Below are 19,412 nucleotides of genomic sequence, written 5' to 3'. Positions count from 1 at the left end.
GAATTCATTTTTTTTTTTTTTGGGTGAACAAATAATTCATTACCGAAGAGAAGAAGAAATACAACCCCAAAGAGAGGGGGGGGGGAAGAAAAGAAAAAGAAAAAAAACCCTTAAGGGGATACAAGATTCCTGATTACAGAGCTTGGAAGCTCCCAGGAATCAATAATATGACAATTTTTAGGAGGACAAGTGAGAGAGATTTTTGATATCTTTGCTCTGACGTCAAAGAAGATGGACTTCTAAATATTACCAAGAGGCCGAGAATTGGAGTTCCATTTCCTGTGGTTCTGCTCCATCCAGATTTGATTTAACGTAGTGCAGCAGGCTAGTTTTCCCACATAATCACAAATAGTCTTCCCTTGGAAGGTCATATCCATCTAAACCCACTCCCTTCGGAAAGGGAGAATTGTCCTATGAACCAGCCAGCATTTGGAGGGGATAAACTTCCAGATGGAATAGGAGACGGGGCAGGTAAAGAATAGATGATTTGTGTCTTCCGGCGTAGCTCGACAAAGATGGCATAAAGGAGAGACCTGGATACATCTTTGGGTAAGGAATGCTTGCGTGGGAAGGCAGTTCATAAAAACTCTCCAGGCGGTGAAGCTTTGGCGAGGAATATGGTGCTTGGACTAGATGAGCTTGTGCCAAGGGGAAGGGGACCCCCGAGATCTGGAGAAGTCCCATGCGGACTTGACACTGAAAATGCCACTCGAAGCATGGGACTAAATGATAGTATCGATCCTTCTGAGTCCCTGGGAAGGGATGGAAGGCAGAGAGGACCAGATTTCAGCAATCTGAATGGAGGCAGGGGTAGGGGGACTCCAGGAACCTGAAGAGATGATATCAGCAACCTTAGCATGCCTAGACAACCCAGAGTTGTAGATATTTCTGGCACTGAGAATCTGAGAGAGAAGCCCTTTGGGATGCCAAGAATCCAGCCATAGGAAGGTGGAAGCACGGTCCCCTATGTGGGATAAAATGACTCTGGAAGCTAAGGATCTCAAGGAGATTAGCTTATGCCAAACCTAAGAGACATCAGAAGGAGAGTGGACCGACCAAAAAGTTTCCTGCCTGAGGAGGTGGGAGTACACCCAATCCACCCAGATGCTTTTCTTTTTACTGACAATCTTTCATATAAGCTTGAGGGTGTCAACCATGTTTACATCCTTAATGCGCCTCAAACCAAGACCCCCTTCATTCTTGGGAAGGCAAGTGGCTACCCAACTAAGAGGGCAGAGGAAACGAGAGGACTCACAACCTTTCCAAAGGAAGGAAGCAAATAAGCATTCTAACTTTGCAATAATCGTCTTGGGCAAACCATAGATACCAGACCAATAGATGTAAATGCTTGAAGGACGGATTTGATGAGCACGAGACGGCCTGCAAAGGATAGGAGCTTTCCTTTCCACAGTTGGGGATGCTTTCTAATAATGTCCAGCATAGGGGAACAGTGATGACTCGAGAGTCTAGCAGGAATGAGAGGGATACCCAAATACGTAACCGGGATAGATCCCAGAGCAAAACCTGTAATTTGGAGGAGAGAGACCTTGGAAGCATCCGATATCCCTGTTAAGAAAATTAAAGACTTTCCCGAATTGATGCGAAGACCAGACATCAAAGCAAATTGGCTCAGGCAGTGCATAATAGTGCTAAGGGAAGAGGCATCCGCTCGAGAAAAGATCATCAGGTCATCGGCAAAAGCAAGGTGAGTGAGCTTGATGGCCTTGCATTTAGAGATGGGGATGATGGAACCCTAATTTGAAGCAGATTGAAGGCTACGGGAAAGGACCTCCATAGCAAGACAAAATAAGTAGGGGGATAGAGGCACCCCTGACGAATCCCTGCAGATGAGAAGTATCTTGCCGAGCTGCCATTGACCAACACAGAGAACTTGGGGGAGGCAATGCAGTGAAAGATCCAGTTGGAGAAGACCGGAGGGAAGCCCATTATGTTGAGAACCGAGATAATGTAATCCCATCTCAAGGAATCAAAAGCCTTGTGAATATCAATTTTCATGAGGGCTGCAGAGGGATGAGATTTTCTATCAAAGCCTCTAACAATCTCATGGTATAGAAGGATGTTGTCTCCAATGGATCTTCCCAGGATGAAGGCAGACTGGTTGTCACTAACCAGGGGGTCAATGGTAGACTTAATCCGATCAGCAAGAATCTTTGCAATGAACTTGTATAGGAGATTGCAGAGAGAAATAGGCCTGAAGTCATTCATTGTGTCAGCACCCTTCTTATTTGGTATAAGATAGAGGAAGGTGTGACTGATAACCTTGATCTGACTGGGGTTGAAGAAGGAAATTCTTAACAGCTTTGATAAGGTCCACTTAATAATATCCCAAGCAAAGGAGAAGAAGCCCATACTGAATCCGTCTGGTACTGGAGCTTGCTAGCTTTGTGGGAAAGGATGGCTGTAGTGATCTCATCATCTGAGGGAATGGCCTAGAGCAGAGGAGCGACATTGTCCGGGACAATTTTGTTTATGGGCCCCTCGGGAATGGGCAAAGCTGGGGAAGCTTTCGGATTGAACAAGATCTTGAATTGGTTTGTAGCAGCCTCTTTTATCTCATCCACTCTAGTGGCTTGGGAGCCATCAGGATTAGAGAGTATGGTGATGGAGTTAAAATTATTTCTGGCCTTTAAGGAATGGTGGAAATAAGAAGAATTGGAGTCCCCTAATTCCAGCCAATTGATTCTGGCCTTTTGCCTTAAAAAACTTTCTTCCTGGGCCAAAAGGGCTGAGAGGTTTGCAGATTCAGACTTTTCCTCCTCAGCAAGAGAAGAGTCTAGATGATCAGACTGAAGACGAATCTGGATGGAGGTTAACCGGTTCCTGCAATCAGTGGCAAGAGAGGAGATGTTACCAAAAGTGTTAGTATTCCAAAGCTTTAGGGCTTCTTTGTTATTTCTGAGCTTCCTGGCAAAGGCAATGCGAGAGGTAGAGAAAGCTTGGATAGGCTTAAGCCAGGCCTCCTCAACAACCTTAGAGAAATCAGGGTGAGAGGCCCACATGTCGAAAAATTTGAAAGGTTTAGGCCCAAAGGAGTTGTAGGGATGAATGGATAGGAATATGGGACTGTGGTCTGAGATGGAAGGAGGCTCAAAAGATGCATGGGAAGAAGGAAAAACAGATAGCCAGGCCTCATTTACCCTGTGAAGCTTGCAAGCAATACGGGCAGACCCCGTTCTTTTATTGTTCCAAGAGAACTTGATATCCGACCTGCGAAAATCATCCACTGCTATGTCCGCAATGCAATCATTGAAGGAGCTAATGTTTGCCATGTTTAGATGCCCACCTCCTTGTTTTTTATGGGAGTAGCGAACAACATTGAAATCTCCACAAATCTCCCAAGGCCGAGATCACAATTGACCAGCAATAGCACGGAGGTCGTTCCAGAGGGAATCTCGGTCAATCAGGCTGTTTGAGGCATAGACAACAGAGAAGAAAAGGGAAAAGCTGTGGGTAGAATCAGAAATGGACACATGGAGGATCTGAGAGGAGGAGAAGATGAGGGAAACTGAGAGGATTTTAGGATCCCAGAGGATGCAAATTCTCCCATTTGGATGGTGAAGAACGACCGGCCAGGGGCAACAATGGAGGCAATACGAGAGAAAGAATTCTCTTTAATGTGGGTTTCCAACAAACAACAAAAACCAGGACGAAGGTCTTTGATAAGCGAGCGGGCGGCGGCATGCTTAGAGGGGGAATTCTCTTAATTATGGATTAGTTTTTATTTTACATTTGTGGCATATTTAATTTCTTTGTTTTTAATATGTTGTGCATATTCTGTTTTTGTGTTATTTCATGCTCATAATCTCTGGGAAACTGAATTCCACACACTGTTATATGATGATTAGGATTGAAATTGATTTACAACAGAATGAAATATGAACTTTCTTTTTGGCTGTCCTTATATAAATCTCCTCCATTGTTATGGAATTAAAAATATTCTTTGTATCATATACTGTGATGATAAATGCTCTGGCTGTAGTATCAAGTTAATCTTGAAGCCTTCAATTTTATTGTTGTTCATTTTTATCTGACAAAAATACTCTTTTGATAAGGTTCATCCGAGTTCTTTTTCTATAGAGGGCACACTAGGAAATTTCAGGCTCTGTGATATGTCCCTCGGAGCAGATCATCGATGGGGTTGGCTTTGTGATATACGTAATCAAGGAGTCGAATCCCTCATCAAGGTATTTTAGTTTTATCAGGTTGGAGATGAGCTAATCTGTTGCATGTTATTTTTCTTTTGTTCATTCTTCCTCCAATACACTAAGCTGAATCTTTTTTTTTTTTTTTTTATAGTTTACATTTAATTCTTATAGCGCTGAAGATGATGATCATGAAGGATATGATTATAGCTTGCATTGCCGCCTTTCCGCAGTACGCATTGTTTTCCTTTATAAGTTTGTTCAGGAGGTAAGCCTTGATCAGAACATTGTCAAAGGATCGGTTTAATGCTTTTCGTCCTCCCTTAAGTTAAAATTTCTGAATGATTACAACTTTTGTTTTATAGAGCAATACATGTAGGTTGTCATAAAGTGATTACTGATCACTTATCCAAAAAATTGTTACTTCTTCTGCAGATAACTTCATACTTCATGGAACTTGCCACTCCACATTCTGAAGAAGCAATTAAGCTTGTTGATAAAGTTGGGGACTTTGAGTGGCTGATTCAGAAATATGAGATCGATGGATCCTCTGCACTAAAGCTGGATATTTCACTGGATACCCCAATAATTATCATACCGAGGGATTCAAAGAGCAAAGAGTTCGTATTTTTGCATATTAGCCCTTATTCTTTGAAACTAATCTAATTCATCTTCTCTTACTGCCCCCAAACCCACCCCCCCCCAAAAAAAAAAAAAAAAAAAAAAAAAAAAAAGGTCATACCCAGTGCACATGTCTCTCACTACAGCGAGGTCTGGGAGGGGCATTGTGTACGCACTATGCAGCCCTACTCCCTGCTTCGTAGGAGAGGCTGTTTCCGAGGTTTGAACCTGTGACCAACTTGTTGCAATAGTGCAACTTAACCATTGCGCCACAGGCGCACCCACTCTTCGCTTACTGTCATATTGTTTAAAATCTTTGTTTTGACTGTAAATTATTACTGAAGTTGTCAGGATAGACATCTTTTGTTTTAAATTTTAGGAAATTTTAAATAATACAAAAGAATACGTTATTGAGGTTATGGATCTTATCTAGCCTATTACACGTGATCTGTTGAAGCTTTTACACTGATTTGGATTTCCTTCAGAAATTCCAATTTCCCTAAAAAGAATTTTTTTTTCTAGAAGTCAATTCAAACGAGCGTTATGCCAACTATATAAGGTTGGTTACATTTATTTGATTTCTCCATTAGTAGTCATCTCATAAGCTTTGATATCATCTGATCACTTCAAGCCAGGTTAATTCTTTTTTCAGCTGTAGCTTAGTCTTCCAAACACCTTCAATTTGCACCATATGTGATGTAGATGGAGCTTGCAAAGGGGGAGAGGGGGGGAGGGGTGAGCAAGTGGTCCAGTGCTGGCCCAAAATCTGGGTCACACTTCATCCTATTGAGCAGCTTCTTCTTGGCTGCTAATTCCAGCTTGCGTGGGAGACTTCTTATCTGATCAACCAAGTGAAGATTTTGTTTCATTTCATCAAAGGAGAAGCTGGAACAAGGTTCCATTTGTATTCCGTTTGTCATCTCTGGGAATCAGTTAGCTGATGTGTTAATGAAAGGTGTATCTCAACTGGTAAGGATCCCCAAACGTCGAAACAAAAAGGGCACTGAGAGAATAAGTGATAAAAAGATTATGGCATTAAGCTGCCCCTAACAGCACAAAATGACATATTGGAAACAGAGCCCTTTTGAAAGCTGGTGGGTTACTTGAAGATACTGTAAGCAGGTAAGTTACTTTTGAGATGCCGTCTTTAGTAGGAGCCGATCAGAGAAGACTGGTCTTAGGATCTGTCCCTTTAACAGATAAACTTCAAATGGAGACTAGTCCTTCTTGGGCTTTTTGATACCTTAAGAAGGATTCAACACAATGCATATCTTATTTTTTTGGGTGGATAAATAATGCTATTACAGAGGAAAAAGGAGGAGAGGGGGGGGGGGAATATACAGAGCCCCAAGGGCAGGGGACTGCTTTTAGAGAGCAGGAGGGAAACAACCCTAAGGGGCAAGGTGGGTGAATCAAAATAGACAAAGGTAAACCCCAAGAGATAACAATAAGCCTGTTCTTTGGGGTGTCAATGACCGAACAATGGGGGATCCTACCATGTTCAGAGGAGACGTCAAAGTAGATGGCATTCCAAATCTTATCAAAAGATTTAGAGTTTGAAGTCCATCTATGGAGATTACGCTCCATCCAAATATGGTTGATGGCAGACCAAAGGTGAGCTTTCTAGCATTGTCACAGATAGAGCTATTGGCGGGATTCATGTCAATCCATATCCATTCTCTCTAAAGGGGGAGGGGTCTTCTCCTAGTAGGCGGCCATCATTTGGCAATGACACTCTTCTAGATGGAGTAGGAGAAAGGAAATTCAAAGAATAGATGGCTACTATCTTCAGAACCATTCTAGTAAAGGCTGGAGGACAGGGATGTGGCGATGAATGAGAAAGGATTAGGTAGGGAGACAGTTGGAGAGAAATCTCTGAACAATGAAGCTATGATGGGGAATATGGGATTTGAACCAAACTACCTTTTGCCAAGGGATAGAGGGGCCAGAGGATAGAACACGATGCCAAGCATAAGAGGAGGTGAATTGGCCAGAGGAGGAAGCGGACCAGATAAGTTTATTATCTCTATCAGCTCTATCAAAAGAAGGAAAGGGGGGAGGGGGAGGGGGAGGGAGGGAGGGGAGGGATGGAAAATCAAGAGAGGGGACCAAGAGCCATTGGAGATGATTGAGGAGACAGGGGTGCTAGCCAAAACGCGTCCGTTTTATACTCGTTTCCATTTTTTACCATTTAAAGCACGTTTTGCCATATGATTCCCAAAGATACAGGAAAAAAAAGGCAAATGACAAGCATTCCCTTTCTAAACATATTGAAAACACATTCTTTTTTTTTTTGGCATTTTTTAAGACTTGACTTATTGAATATAATGTTTACTTAATTAATTATATCTCTCTATCTCGAACTCCGATCGACCTGATTCTTTCACCAACTTGAAGCTAGCTCAGTGGCCTATATTTTTCATGATAACGCCTTCAACCCAAATTCAACACAGACCCTGAAATTGAGCTACAAACTGATGCATTTGCTGAAAAATATTTCTAAAGTAATGACTCCCAAATCCAATTGAACATGCATTACTCTGAGAGTGTGATGACTATGTTGACAACAATGAACAACATCATAGCCAAGCCACATTGCTCAATAAGAATTTGGACATGTGTGGTGTATGAATTTAGAATTGGTGTTGGATGATATTCAATGATATGTATTAGAATTTATAATGAAATATGGGATATATATGCATTAATGTTGGATATTATAGTTGTTTTGAACATTAGATGCAGGTATTCGTGTAATTATTCTTTAATTTGTATGGGTATGCTATTGTTTTTCGGTTTTGTTTGCTTGAAGTCTACACGTTTAAAACTCGTACTGTTTGTTTTCTATTTTTTACCATTCTCTGTTTTTATTACCGTTTATTTGACTGTATCATTCGAAAGTTCACTGTTTAAAACCCATACCAATCGTTTCTGTTTTTTCACTGTTCCGCTAACTATGCCGCAGTCTAGAGTAGACCGATCTAGATCCTATTTGGAGGAGGACGCCATCAGGTTGCTAGTTGTCAAGCCAGAGGGAGGTGGATGCTCCATTCCCAATACACGAGCAGATGTCTTCTAAGGCCATAGGCCTAGCATGAAGGATTTTGCACCAAACCCAAAAGCAGTTTAGGTTAATAGAGGTGGTCCACAATGAATCTCTGCGGAACATGGAAGAATAATCCCAAGAGACCTAAATATTGTGGTGCTTAGAGACCTATTTCTAGATTCGTTTGAGAATGCTAACGGATTTGGCATCTCTTAGCCTTCTTAATCCCAGGATACCTTTAGACTTGGGAAGGCAAATGACGGACCAACGAAGAGAGTTCAAGAATTTGACAAAATCAATACCTTTCCACAAGAAGGAGCAGAAAAGGGATTCGATGGCTTTAATGGTGGATTTGGGAAGCTAGAAGACCCATTACCAGTAGATAAAAGAAGATTAGAGGACTGATCAGATGAGTTCTAAGGACTTGTATAGGAGAGGAGCTTACCTTTTGAAAGCTGGAGCTTTTTGCGAATTTGGCTCAGCATGGGGGAACAATGATGGTCTATCAGCTTAAAGGAGATTCGGGGAATGCCAAGATATTTGAAGGGGAGAGAGCCGAGCTGAAATCCCGTAAGCTCAAGCAAATGAGCTTTGGAAGAATCAGATACCTCGACAAGGAAGAGACGGGATTTGAGGAGATTTGTGTGGAGAACAGAGAGATTCAAAGAGGTGGAGGGAAGACAGGATGGTTTCAATGGAGACCTGATCATCTGCAAAAGCGAGGTGGGTAAGCTTAACGTCTTTAAACTTAGGAATGTGAGAGATAATGTGACTATTGTTGTGGGATTGGATGGATCTAGATAGGATTTCTGGGGAAAGACAGAAGAGGAAAGGGGATAGAGGACATCCCTAGCGAATCCCCACAGAGGAGGCGAAATGCCCAGTTGGGGATCCATACACAAGAACAAAGAATTTAGAGGAGGAGATACAAGAATGAATCCCATTGACAAAAACCGGGGGTAAGGACATAACATGGACTTTGGAGATGAAATCCATTTGATGCAATCAAACGCCTTTTGATTGTCGATTTTGAGAAGGGGAGTGGGATTTTTTAAGAACCTGTAAATATTTGAGAACTAGAATCAAAGAGGAATAAGAGGGAGACAAAGAGATTGGTGTAACTTGGGAGTCACAATCGTATGGTTGGGACTACCCCCTTTACTCAATATATAGACTAGCTATTACAAACTCATAACCCTAATTAAAAAGGAAACTAATATAGCTAACAACTACCCTAAACCCAATAGGAAGCTAACTGCTTGTGCCAAATATAATCCCATGGTATGTAGGTCTATGGTCACCTATGGCCCTCCAACCGATGCATGCTCTAATATACTCTTAACACTTCCCCTCAAGCTGGAGTATACACATAGCAACAGAAAGCTCCAGTTTGGAGCAACAAGAACTCCAACGAGCACAAAAAGAATTCGAATCAACCATTATAAAGCCATTAGCAGCTCCAAAAGTATCGAAAGCCCTTCCGAATAAGTCAGTCCAAAACCAACGAAAGCCCTTTCAAAGAAGTCACTCCAACAACAATGGAAGCCCTTCCCAAAGAAGGCACTCCAATATAATCTCAAAATAGAAGTATAGCATCCAATAGCTACATCAAGAGACCTTCCCAAAGAAGGCGCTCCAATAGAAACTATAGCTCCTAATAGCTACTACAAAAGTACTCACAAGCCTCAAACAGAGATCTCCCCAAATAGACGTATCATATAAAATTCCACTAGAAAAATAGGTAGCATCATGTTGCTGGGGACAAAACAACATCAGGTTGTTGAATATACAAACAGCATCAGGTTGTTGAATATACTATCTTCAAATGATAAAATAGTTGTTTAGGACACACACGAGCATAAATGTTTTCAAAAAAAATAATATTGAGTAGACAATCAATCATAGTTTTTAAGGCGGTAAGGCGACGGAGGCGTTTGAGGGTCTTTCACAGCGCTTTAGCGATAAGGCGGGCATAAAGCGTCGCCTTATTGACTAAAGCGTTCATGTGTAATTTTTTTATAAAACGAATCTATTTGGCTCAAATCCTAGTTGAATCCTATTACTCATATGTTAAATAAATATTGAAGGTTCATATTTATACCAATGTAAGATATTCATCAAGAAAACAAATCAATAAAGTGAATAAACTAAGTTCATCTTCATCAATCATGAATCATGAATCATCAATATTCAATCATCAATCATCATAACATATTAACATATAATATAAATACATAATTATGAAACAAAATTATTAATATAAAGAAAAGAAGACATAAAAAATACAAGTATTTAATATACTTACCTCTATGATGCCAAAATGAGTGCCTAAGCCTTAAGGTCATCCACTATATTTCTACTCCTGTCAAAGAAGAATGAAGCGCTGCCGAAGCAAAATGGTCACCTGGATCAGTGGTTCTTCCTTGTTCCTTGATTCCTTCTCAAAGCCCTTTCTTAAAACCCTTGACAAAATCCAAACCCTGTTTGTGAATCGTGTTTTTGTTTTGTTTGTTTTGGTTATTTTTGGTGGAGTAAAGCTGATCCCATACATCTCAAGTGTTAACAAAACCATACACCTACCAATAAAAAAATCTATATTTGGAATCTTCATCAAGTAATTTTAAAATGTGTTTAAAAAAAAAAAAAAACCCCATAGGCTTTGTTTGGTTGCAAGGGGAATGCAAATTTTTCATGTAAAGTGGAATTTTTTTCCCAGAAAATCTAAATTTAGATGTTTGATTGCAAGGGAAATATATTTTACATGTGAAAAAAATTTCACTTTGCCATTAAAATTTTCCTTTTTATTTCCCCACCAAAATAGGAAGAAAAAAAAAAACCCTACTCTCATGATCTCTCATACGCTTGCGACTCTCACCCCGCTCATGACTCTCAATGATCTCTCTCTCTCACGCAACTCAATTGGGTTTTTTTTAACCAAAAGACTTCGGGTTTGAGCCAGATGGAGCATTACTGACCTGTTGGGTTTGTTTTGCCCAAAAAACTTTTGGAATGGGCCTTTCAGTTGTTATCACTTGTGATCTATTATTGTTTTCTTTGTGATCATCTTTTATATTATTTTAAATATTTATTTATGCTGCATTCATTTGATATATAAAATGAAATGGTTTATTTTGGTTAGTGATAGAACATAGTATCTTATGACATTTGATTTGATTTGGTACAAACCATGAATGACCTGATTCACATAACCAATATAAATTTTGAGGAGTTAGGTGGATTATGGATTGAAAAGTACTACCCCCCCCCCCCCCAAATTTCTTTTAAGGAGTTTGGTTGGATTATTAGTTTTTTAAAATTTTACATCCAACCAAACAACTATGGTAAATTAATTTCATTTCACTTTTGTTGCAAACAAACGACTCGAAAGGGGAAAAAAAATCACTTCACTTCCCTTCCCATTTCCCTTGCAACCGAACGCAGCCATAAGGCGCCACTTCACATAAAGCGGAGCACTGCCTTACCATCTCTAGACCGCATCAGCGCCAAGGCGCTCGTAAGGCGACGCCTTAGCAGCGCCTTAAAAACTATGCAATCAATCAAATCGAGCAAATAATAATTTTAATCTCCCCTCACGTGTAGCAAATATGAACAAATAACTCCAACTACTATGCATGCGAGTACCAATTTTCCCAAAAAGTGTAAATTCCAAATTAAGGCGATCTGGTCCCACCAAAGCATTAATTTGGCACATATATAGCCAATGGAAATTTTGTAATTACTTCATATAATCCCCAATTGATGTGGAACCCTAGGTCAAATTCCAAATTGGATTTGGTATAGACCCACTTCAAACAATAGAATCCAATTAATCCAAAGTTGATGGCAATTTTGTAATTAATCCGTCAAAGTTGATTGTAACCTTACGACAAAAAAATCCCTTTCTTCTTCCTTGTGATAGGAAAAAGAAACCAGCAAAATGTAGAATAGAAAGCCTTACAGTAACATCAGCCCCTCACCCAAGGCTACATATCAACGATGGATTTAGAGTTAAAATCGCAATCTCAACCCTCTCAAGGACATACGTCATCCAGCCAAGCAACAAACCAGGAAATCTGCAACTATTTTCTGCAACCAAGTTTCGACAGCAAACCGGGACCAGATTTGGTTTCTCAAACTGGAATGGCAAGGCTGCAAGGCAGGTCGTCTTCTTCTCTTGAGAGTCCACAGCGGAAACCAGAAATCAAACTACCAGTACTTGAGACCCGATGGAATAGAGAACAGATCGATAGAGAACTACCACAACACTGATGTGAACCAGCATAAGGGTTGAAGAAGCTCCAACCAAGAGACAGCAGTGGAGAACTCGATAGAAGAAAATAGGTCTTCTTCTTCATACTTTTGAAGAAGATAGCAGTAGCAGACTTTGATGACTAAAACCCTAGGTAAATCTCCTCCGATAGTAAAAAACCCTAAAATAGCAACCAGCATAAGCTGTGGGCAGAAGGTATCTTCAGAAACATCAAAACGCAACAACGAACTAACAATACCATACGACAGCAACCAGGTCGAAGAAAAACACTAGTACAAAACCTTTTTTTCACCAACAGTAGACAAGGACAAACACATCACTCTTTTACATCTTCTTCATCTTCATGACTCTGATTCCATGTAAAGATTTGAAACCAGAATCAAAGAAGAAGAAAGAAGAGGGAGACAGAGAGATTGTGTACTTGGGATTCATGATCGTATGGTTGGGACTACCCTCTTCATTCAATATATAGACTAACTATTACGAACTCATAGCCCAAATAAAAAAGAGCATAGCTAACAACTACCCTAAACCCAATAGGAAACTAACTGCTTCTATCAAATATTTTCCCACGGTATGGTCTATGGTCACCCATAGCCCTCCAACCAATACATGCTCTCATATACTCTAACAGGACCCACACACAATTTCATGGCAAGGAATGATATTGTCCGAGATACTCTGTCGAGAAATAAAGGCAGACTGATTGGAACTGACAAAGGAATCAATCACGAGTTGGAGACAATTAGCTATGATCTTTGTTATGAATTTATATAGAAGGTTGTAAAGGGTAGTAGGTCTGAAGTCGGCCATGGAAGAGGCCCCTCCATTTTTAGGGATGAGGCAAAGGAAGGTGTGGTTAATGCTATGGATTTGGGAAATTTTGAAATAGAAGCTTTTGAAAGCTTTGGAGAGATCAACCCCAATGATATCCCAACATGAGGAGAAGAAGCCTATGCTAAATCCGTTAGAGCTAGGGTTTGTTGGACGTGTGAGCATGAACAACAACTAGGATTTCATGGTCAAAGGGGATGGCTGGGGGGGAGGGAATGAGGTGGCTGGGGATGATTTTGTTTAGGAGAAGGGGAGGAAGGGGTAGGGAGGGGGGGAGGGGGGAGGGAGGGGGGAGGGATGGGTCCATCCTTCACGGGAGGGTCCATAAGGAGGACCCATCACTGGCTATTAGTTGGGGAATGGAATTGGTGTTAGTCCTGGCTTTCATGGAATTGTGAAAGTAGGAAGAGATGGAATCTCCAAAGTCTAACTATTTGATTCAGGATTTCTGCTTGAGGAAGCTTTCTTCTTGAGCTAGAAGGGAGGAAAGCTTAAGGGAGGATTCTTTCTCTGACTTTTGTGTTTTACCTCTTTTCATTGTTTTTATTTCATTTTCATTTTTACCTTCTCCTGCCTTTTCTTCTCTTATCGGATCCATGTAGTCGACCCCATTTAGTTGGGATAAGGTTGTCGTTGTGGTTGTTGTTGTTGTTGGTTAGGGAGGGATTGAAGATGTCACGTTGCAGAGGGAGATTGAATGGATTCAAGCTTTCTTCTGCAAGTGGAGGCACAAGAAGAGATGATGCCGAGGGTGGTGGAATTCCAATCCTTTAGGGCAAACTTGACATACTTGAGCTTATGGGCAAAGGCAATAAGGGGGAAGGAAAAAAAGTGGATAGGTTTCTCCCAAGCCCTCTTAGCTAGAGAAGAGGGCTTGCGAAGCTGAGGCGTTGAAGATGACGTGGCATGGTCCTGTAGGGGCTTGATAGGCCTAGCAGGAGATGAAGATGGAGCGGGACCAGCTGATTGGAGGGCATTTGAGGTGAAGAAGAAATTGTGGGAGAATATGATGAGCAGAGTTGTGGAGACTGAAGAAGTCGATGCATTCCCAGAGGGATCTGAATAGTTTGCAGCATGGCAGATCTGTGGGAATGGGGAGCCTCAACGAAGCTATAAGCCAAAAGGGAGTAGGGGACAGAGAGAGGAGAAGGAGCCGAAATGGTTACATGTTCGAAAGAAGAAGCGGGTCGGATGATCTGTGCAGTATGTTTGGGTCGGATGAGGATAAGGATATGTGATGGGCCGAGAATGGGAATGGGCCAAGGAAAATCTGGAAGAGTTATGTTGTATCAAGTTAGGAGTGTGAATAAAGTTAAGGGGCATGGTAGGAATTTTAGAGGAAGGGGATGGGGTAGGGTAAAAGCGGAGGGAGGATCGAGGATCGAGTGGAGATAGGGTTTGTCTTATGAAAAGGAAAGGGGCGAGGTTCGACTTCACTAGCTTCTCAAAGAGGCAAGAAATCCGGGTCAACAGTCGAGTAAATTATGGGAGATGAATAAGGAGAAGAATGGAGGCTCTGGTCAGAGGATGGTGACAAGGATTGACAACAAGCGTCAACGCTAGGACTGAGAAAGCGCGGGGAGCCAAAAGCTTTGTGATTTGAAGGGGCATAGCGATGGACTGAAGGTCTAGTAGAGGGACCAAAGAACAACTTGTGGCGCTCAGATTGAGTAGCATAGGTCGGAGGAAGGTTTCTTTGAGGGTGGCACTTTCTACTCCACCTCCGTCCACTACTGGGGTGGCTAGTGACCATCACAGAGTTGCGTAGAGGAGGGGGGTAGAGGGTGGTGATCTACTGAGGGTTAGCGCGAGCTGGGAGATCAGCCGTCAGATGGGAAGCCGAGGCAATGCAGGGAGAAATGGAGGAAGGACGAGTGACACAAGTGGAGGGGGGGCGTAATGTCGATGGTAGGGGTGTCCATCATTCCGTTAGGAGCAGGGGGCTTAAGCTTAGAGCAGGTCTTTGAGTGGTGATGGAAAGTTTTGGAGGAAAAACAATGCGGCGGAACCCAATTGTAGAATATTTCTTGGTGGAAAGCTACTCTTTCATCTTCCATGACAAGTATAGAGGTGGGAGGAGAGGTTTCAGCTAAGACTTTGACACACATTCTTGCATAAGAGAGCCTTTGTATCCTCCTGGTTCTAATATCGGTGAAGAGAGGCTTACCAACCGCTGAGCCTATGATGCTTAGGCCTTTTGGATACCAGAAATGCAAAAGAATGTTGTGGAGGGAGATCCATGAAGGAATAGAACTGTAATCAAGTTTTGAAGCTGCATATGTTGATTGCATTGACGAAGAAATATCGGTTTGTCATCGACATGCCTTGGGCCACCTTCTGCAGCCTTAAGCATTTCTGATTCAGCATTGATATTGAAAAGGAACACTCCGTTTTCTGACTGGTATGTCACCACAAGACCTTGTGCTTTCCATTGTTTGCTGAGGTAGCTTTTGACGATGGGTAAAGGGGGATGGCTGCCCAGGAAGTGCCCTACAAGGCAGAATCTCCATTTGGTGATTTCATCATTTAGGGAGCCCGAAGGATAACGGCCAATCTTCTTGTTGCTGAGAAGGGAGGGGGGTATGAAGTGGAGGGAAAGGTCATCTTTAGTGGAAGGAGCAGAGGGCTCAAAGAAGGAGGTCCATGGTTTGGGGAAGGCAGGTTGGGAAGCTGACGAGGAAGGAGGGAAGCAAGGGGAGCAGATGAGGTAGGGGAAGGACGAAGGCCAGGGGAGAACAGGTGCGGGAGGGGAAGGAGGAGGGGAGGCGGTGGCCATGGCCATGGCCACTGGGAGGGGATGAGGACAGGGGTGTTTGTTGGATGTCTAAATCATGTAAGAGGGGAGCCCGCAGGATAACAATAGACTGCATCCAAACATTTTCAATTTCTTTTGCCAATCAATACTTCAAATACATATCTTGGTTGTCTAACTTCAAGCTATTATAATGTCGTGGTCAAGCTGCTCAGCTAAGCAAGTACTCAAAGAGGCCTGGAGGGGTATAAACGTATTAGTGCATTATATGGGCTTTCATTTCCAGTAGATAAATTTATGATGGAAAGGTTGCAACCAATGATTGTATACCATATGGATTCGCTGAGGTAAATTTGGTGCTTTTGATGGTGCCTTTATGGTGAGATGCTGTAGGTAGCGATAGGACTTTCGGTAAGTTGTATGTGCATGATGGGTATACACTTTGACCCTCTTGTTTTTACGGATTTCAATCCATTTTTTCTTCTTTTTTTTGGCGGGGGGGGGGATTTGCTCCTTATTTTGTTTGTTTTTATTATTTGCTTCTTGACTTCTCATGTTTTATGGTGGACTTTGATTGTTTATGTTGTGTACCATTAAACTCATAATCTTGGGTGATTACTCTTTTTTGTTGGATATATATTTTGATTTAAAGTGTTTTTCACTGTTGCAGTTTCCTGCAACTTGAGTTGGGCCAGCTGCAAGTGAGAAATGAATTCATCTGGCATGGCTGCCCAGACAATGATCCTTCGGCTGTTCATCTTGATGTTCTTCATGCCGAGGTATGTTGTCTTTAGAACTCCTTGCAATTATTATTTATTAGTCTGCTAAATTATTAAATGCTCCCTCTCACATATTACCTATAAAAATCCTATGAGGCTAGGCTGTTTGGGTGCTAGGTGAATGCCTCTTATGGGGTGATTTGCCTGGTGCTTTGGTATGGTGGGATTTTTTTAATGTCTTTTGTTTGAGTCAGTAAAGGGGCCTATATTTTTCTCTTTTCCCTTCTTTTAATTAAGTCGAAAGTCATTCCAAATAAGAAAAAATAATGCTGCAGATAGTTGGAATCAACGTCGCTGTCGGAGTCAATAGTCATATAGGGAAGCCGATGATACAAGAAGCGCAAGGGCTTCATGTTTATGTACGCCGCAGTTTGAGGGATGTTTTCAGGAAAGTTCCAACATTTTCTGTTGAAGTTAAGGTGACTGTCTTATCTCAAATATTCTACATTCCATAGTTGTCAAGGCATCACCTAGGCATCCAGGTGCAGTCGAGGGTTGAAGGTGACAGCATGCCTTATTGGATTCAGGAAAGGCGACCACCTTGGTCACCTGGGCATTGCCTCGGACGCCTTGGCCCGCCTTATGGCTTAGGCGGATGCTTTATTTTATGATCTGCCTTTTTTATTTTTTATTTTTTAATGAATATGCTTATATTGTATCCTATGCTTTGTTTATTATATGTCAATTTTCTCAGATGAAGTCATTCCCAGTATAATTATGTCATATTGCATTGATATGGATTTTATGTTCATTCTTTATGTAACTTAAATGTTGTTACTTGATGTAGCATATAAGCATAATTACATCATTGCTATACTACATATACTGCATGCCTAGGGTGTCTAAATGACGCCTTAGTGGGAAACTTGTCACCTAGGCACCCCTCCACTGCCTTTGGTCTCCTATCCACCTTGACAACCATGCTATGTTTTGTATTTCATTTTCTCTGGAAGCATCTAGATAGTATCGTTGTTGTGGTTGGAAGCTGCTAATCAAATTCGTATCAAGTATATGTCTAGATTACATGTGATGATGCAGATAATATCCACTCCTGCCATATGTATTTGTGAGAAAACTCATGTTTGATTTTTATCGTAATTTTTTTCGTGCTAATTTGTGGCATCTCAAGAAGCTCATATTAACTCGAAAAATATATGGAAAAAAAAAGTGGAGATGCTGAATTGATTGATTGTTCAATCAATACTCTGCTAATTTTGTTGGTCATGAACTTGCCCCTTCTCCTTGTAATCGAGAACCAAAATGGTATCATGGTTGACAATAGCTTGGCAATGACAACCATAGAAGGATGGGTGTCGCTGTTAATGGTATTTCTGTTGAGAGTTAACTTCTCGTTGGTGATCCTCCACAGATTCTAATGGACGTATTCAACTTGACTGCACTATGCTCAATAGAATTCTCAAGTTGTAATTTAATTTTTAGGGTGGTTCGATACTATTTCATTTCCTATTCATGTTAGAAGTTGTAGTTTTCTGAATCCTTTTAATCAATTTTTGGCTAGGTTGGTTCATTGCATGGTGCGATGTCTGATAAGGATTATAGTGTTATTCTCGATTGTGCATACATGAATATAAATGAAGAGCCGAAGCTTCCTCCCAGTTTCCGCAGAAATATATCTGATCCAAATGATACTATACGCATGCTAGCTGACAAGGTCAATATTAATAGTCAGATCTTCCTGTCACGTACAGTCACTATCATAGCAGTTGAAGTCAACTCTGCATTACTAGAGTTATGTTGTGGCATTGACGAGGAATCACCTCTAGCTCACGTTGCTGTGAGTATTTCACTTGTCCCATTCTGTCAATTGGTCATGCTTTTTTTTTTTTTCATGAATGATTGCTGTTTCATTTCAAATTGAATTTTTTTTTTTTTTTAATGTGCTTAATAGGAACTTCTGTATCTTCATTTGATTTATATATATATATATATATAATGTTTTGCAGGTAGAAGGTCTTTGGATGTCATACCGTATGACTTCAATGTCTGAAACAGATTTTTATGTAACTATTCCTATATTTTCCATTATGGATATGCGTCCTGATACGAGACCTGAAATGCGCCTGATGATTGGATCTTCCTCTAATGTATCCAGACAAAGTCCAATTACAAATCTTCCTGTTTCTCTTAGTAAGAGTGCCTCTGTGAGGATGAACTGTGAAGTTGCTTCTGACATGGATTTCCCAAATCCAACTATGCTGTTAATGGACTACAGACTACGGTCTTCTTCAAGGTCTTTTCTGGTTCGAGTCCAGCAGCCTCGAGTTCTTGTTGTTCTGGATTTTCTTCTTGCTGTAGGTGAGTTTTTTGTGCCAGCTTTGGGAGCAATAACAGGCCGAGAGGAGATTTTGGATCCTAAGAATGATCCTATAACTAGAAAAAACAGCATATTCCTCTCGTCACCTACATACAAGCAGAGTGAAGATGTGGTGTGTCTGTCACCAAATAGGCAGTTAATAGCTGATGCCCGAGGGGTCGATGAATACATATATGATGGTTGTGGAGGCACAATCTGTTTAAGTGAAGAAATCGATCTGAAAGAAACATCATCTCTTACATTTCTGGCCATTATTGTTGTCGGACGTGGTAAGAAGTTGCGGTTCGTGAATGTGAAAATAGAGGTACTTTTGCCCTGAAATAATTCTGCATGTTTCTTCATTCTTTACCGCCCACCCTCTTCCAATTTGGCCTCTCATGCTCATATTTTAATTTTTTCTGTATCTTTTTTCATTTTCAATTTCCAAGCATCAGAACTTTTGATGTATTAGAAATTAGGACCTTCACAAATCCGGAACGACTTAGAGAGTAAAGGTTTTTTGTGCAAATAATAAGAGTTCTGGCCTATTTATATTATAAAGAAGATATCTCCTCTTCTTCACTATACCGACTGAACTATTACTTCCCAAATCAGTCTCAAACAAGTATGAGA

At 41.1% G+C, this 19,412-nt stretch overlaps 1 protein-coding gene across 3 annotated transcripts in view; it reads left to right on the top strand.

The window, feature by feature from the left end:
• LOC122090931 overlaps positions 1–19,412 on the top strand; it is a 158,447-nt gene that overhangs the window by 66,554 nt on the left and 72,481 nt on the right. For all 3 annotated transcript variants that reach the window (XM_042660708.1, XM_042660709.1, XM_042660707.1), the window contains exons 28-34: positions 4,074–4,205; positions 4,318–4,431; positions 4,599–4,783; positions 16,357–16,465; positions 16,741–16,884; positions 17,985–18,260; positions 18,430–19,104. In XM_042660708.1, the coding sequence (XP_042516642.1) occupies positions 4,074–4,205; positions 4,318–4,431; positions 4,599–4,783; positions 16,357–16,465; positions 16,741–16,884; positions 17,985–18,260; positions 18,430–19,104 (1,635 nt within the window). The remainder of the gene's footprint in view (positions 1–4,073; positions 4,206–4,317; positions 4,432–4,598; positions 4,784–16,356; positions 16,466–16,740; positions 16,885–17,984; positions 18,261–18,429; positions 19,105–19,412) is intronic.

This window comes from Macadamia integrifolia, chromosome 10, assembly GCF_013358625.1.
Source record: "Macadamia integrifolia cultivar HAES 741 chromosome 10, SCU_Mint_v3, whole genome shotgun sequence".
NCBI classification, from domain to species: Eukaryota; Viridiplantae; Streptophyta; class Magnoliopsida; order Proteales; family Proteaceae; genus Macadamia; species Macadamia integrifolia.
Note: the sequence above shows the minus strand (reverse complement) of the source record. Positions and strands in the feature narration are given on the sequence as shown.